The sequence below is a fragment of the Musca vetustissima genome, unplaced genomic scaffold, assembly GCF_032173495.1.
Source record: "Musca vetustissima isolate MV318-11 ecotype Yass unplaced genomic scaffold, APGP_CSIRO_Mvet_v1 utg7653, whole genome shotgun sequence".
Classification (NCBI taxonomy): Eukaryota; Metazoa; Arthropoda; class Insecta; order Diptera; family Muscidae; genus Musca; species Musca vetustissima.
In genome coordinates this window covers 129,875-132,750 of record NW_026875792.1, presented here as the reverse complement: position 1 = coordinate 132,750, position 2,876 = coordinate 129,875, and the positions used below count along the sequence as shown (strand labels likewise).

Below are 2,876 nucleotides of genomic sequence, written 5' to 3'. Positions count from 1 at the left end.
ATAGAATCCTCAGAGAAAATCTGCCTCGATAGCAGCAGCGTCCACGACAAAACCGAGTCGTTCCCACGGCAATCGGATCTACGCTCCAGAACGACCCGAGTTCGACTCGGCGAGGGATTGTGAACTCAGCGACAGCTGTACCAAACAAAAGTTTTTTCCACAGGTGAGCAAATCATTTCGACAGCTTTGCTCGCCATTCTTTTAATCCCTGCCGGCGTTGAACAAAACCCAGGCCCTGATGTCTGGTTTTGTTCAGTGTGTCATTTACGCATCGCTACAAATTCCACCTCAGTGTGATGCAATGTTTGCAACAATTGGTGTCACTTGAGGAGGTGCTCAGGTCTCGCAACCTGTTGTCTGCAGCCTACAACATCCAGCTCCTTGTCTCCAACAACCCCGAGAAATTCCATCCTTTCTCAGCAACCTGCCCAGAACTGGAACTGTCCGGTTTGAGGGGAAATCATACGGAGAAACATGACATCTGTAAGGTGCAATGGTTGCAGTAACTGGTGCCATATGAGACGATGTACCACCCTGCCTTCACACAGGAATTGGAATTCAGGTTGCTTCAGTGCGGCCGATTGCTGCACTAATAATGCAGTAATATCCGCTAGAATCCCGTTGAGTCCTTCCAGTACTACGGCTAGCACTCCGTCTAGTTTTCCATCCGGTAGTACTGCTATAAGTGTGAGTACTAGTGGTAGAGCTGGTTATTACATTAGCTCTTCCTCCAGTTCTGCTGCTAGCACCCCGGCTAGTTCCAATGCTACTAGTCATACTAGTTATTCTACTAATGATTGGCGTACTACGGCTGGCACTCCGTCTAGTTCTCCATCCAGTAGTACGACCACTAGTGCTCATGGTGGTTGTCAAGTTAGTTATTCTACTAGCTTCCCCGTCTAGCCATTCATCAAGTAGAATTCATTCTAGTGTTCCGACTAGCACTCCTTCTAGTCATCCTATTCCAACAACGAATGCTCAAAACCCATCCAGACAACAGCCTTACAGGCAGGTTTTTCATACCACAAGGGCACCTACAGCAGCAGTCCATGAAGGGGAGTGATCTAAATACCTCATTCCTAATCATGCAATTTAATTGTAATGGTCATAGGAATAAGGTTATTGAGATCACAAACTTCATGCATGAAAACAACATCCTCATTGCTGCCTTGCAAGAAACGAAGCTGACCAGCAGTTGTTCCTTATCCTCCTCCGTGAATTACAACATCATTTGATGAGACAGAGATAGAGACTATGGTGAGGGTCTTGCATTCTTCATCCAGCGAGATGTCATATATACCCTGACTTCCCCTCCGTCACCTTCGCAGTCTGATTCTTTCCTGGAGGTTTTGAGCTTTTGATTTCATTCCGACGATACTGAAATTGAAATTGTCAATGTATATATTCCGCCCGTCAACAGCATTGAGGCCAGTTATCATCCAAGCATCATCCATCTGCTGCAGGGAGGTAATATGGTTTTCACAACTTCCCAATTAACCTCGCGGTGTTCTTATTGCAAACCAGATAGACGATTTCGCTTTCATCAATAAGGAATCCTCTACCAGAGTCACTGCTAGGTGTTCGAGCTCTCCGGAAATTTCCATCGTCAGTTCATCGCTCCTTCCATACACTTCCTGGCAAATTTAAGACCATATTCCCATCACTTTAATTTAAGACCATATTCCCATCCTGGTCATGGTAGAGAAACCCAGCGATTTCTCTACCATGGAGTCCGATCAGCCTACTTTCATGAATTATAATAAAGCCAACTGGCACGGCTTCACAAAATGCATTTAGGACTCCTTAACCCGTATGTGCCAGTAAGAGTGAGAAGATTTTCCAAGAAATTATTCTAAAAGCGGCAAAACGCTTCATTCCTGCAGGCAGAATTCCTCTAATGACACCAAATTATCCATCCAGGGCATCCAGATTGGCACAGCAACGCGACCAACTTCGTGCCGAAAGCCCCGCTGACGAAAGAATGCCGCAGCTTTGCACTGAAATAGATGCTTTAGTCCAGTGATGCACACGGTGAGAGGATGGCAATTTGTAAATGTATGTGTGAGACTAGCACACAAAGTTAAAGCGGGCCACAAACGTTAAACATGTGCTTTCCATCGGTGTGAATTAAATTAAAAAAAGTTAAAATAAATAAAATTGATTGGCCTTTTCTGCGTCGTCACTATCGCGGACTATCTTCATTTTTTAAAAACCAAAGTTTTGTTGATTCATTTGTGGCCTATCAGTTTCACACCGATCAAACGTACATGTTTGACGTGTGTGGGGCGCTTAAGCGTGGCCGCAATATGATGTACACCACCATAGACATGTTTACTTGTTGAAGTCTCAACAACGACTAAACAAATGAGCGTAAGAATCCGTGTGAGTTGAGCTGACCGCTAGAGTGCAAGGGCGTGCATCCCTGCTCTAGATCACAGGCGCTCCAAATGGCTAGAACACCTTAACCACTGCAATATAAATTCCAAGCAGCTATGGTCCACAATTAGGAGTCTATCTGGTCCCAAAAGAAATAAAAATCTCACTGCCATTTCATTCGATAACATCCAACATTCTGATGCCAATCCATCTTCGCAGAACAGGATCAAGCGAGCAGCTATCCGGAGATCCAAGAATCTTAAAAGAGACTTGCAGCCACTATTTTTTACATCCAGCGAGGTAGAGACAATATAGGTTTTTTTTTCGTAGGGAGTTTTCATACCAAATAAGAATACAAAATACCACTTTAAAGCGAGATCGGTTTAAAAACGTGCTCAAAATACTGAAAATTCGGGGGTTTTGTTAAATGGGGGCTACCGGAAAAAGTTGACCAATATTTATAATTTTTACTGGAACGCAAAGTGCCTAATTACCGAAAA

General features: G+C 44.1%; 1 protein-coding gene across 1 annotated transcript; it reads left to right on the top strand.

Moving 5' to 3' along the window:
- The first annotated feature begins 296 nt into the window (after nt 1-296).
- LOC133338308 (uncharacterized) lies at nt 297-903 on the top strand. Its single transcript, XM_061546486.1, has 2 exons — nt 297-502; nt 549-903. Exons 1-2 carry the CDS (start codon nt 297-299, stop codon nt 901-903), a joined length of 561 nt encoding a protein of 186 aa, XP_061402470.1.
- Nucleotides 904-2,876: the final 1,973 nt, after the last annotated feature.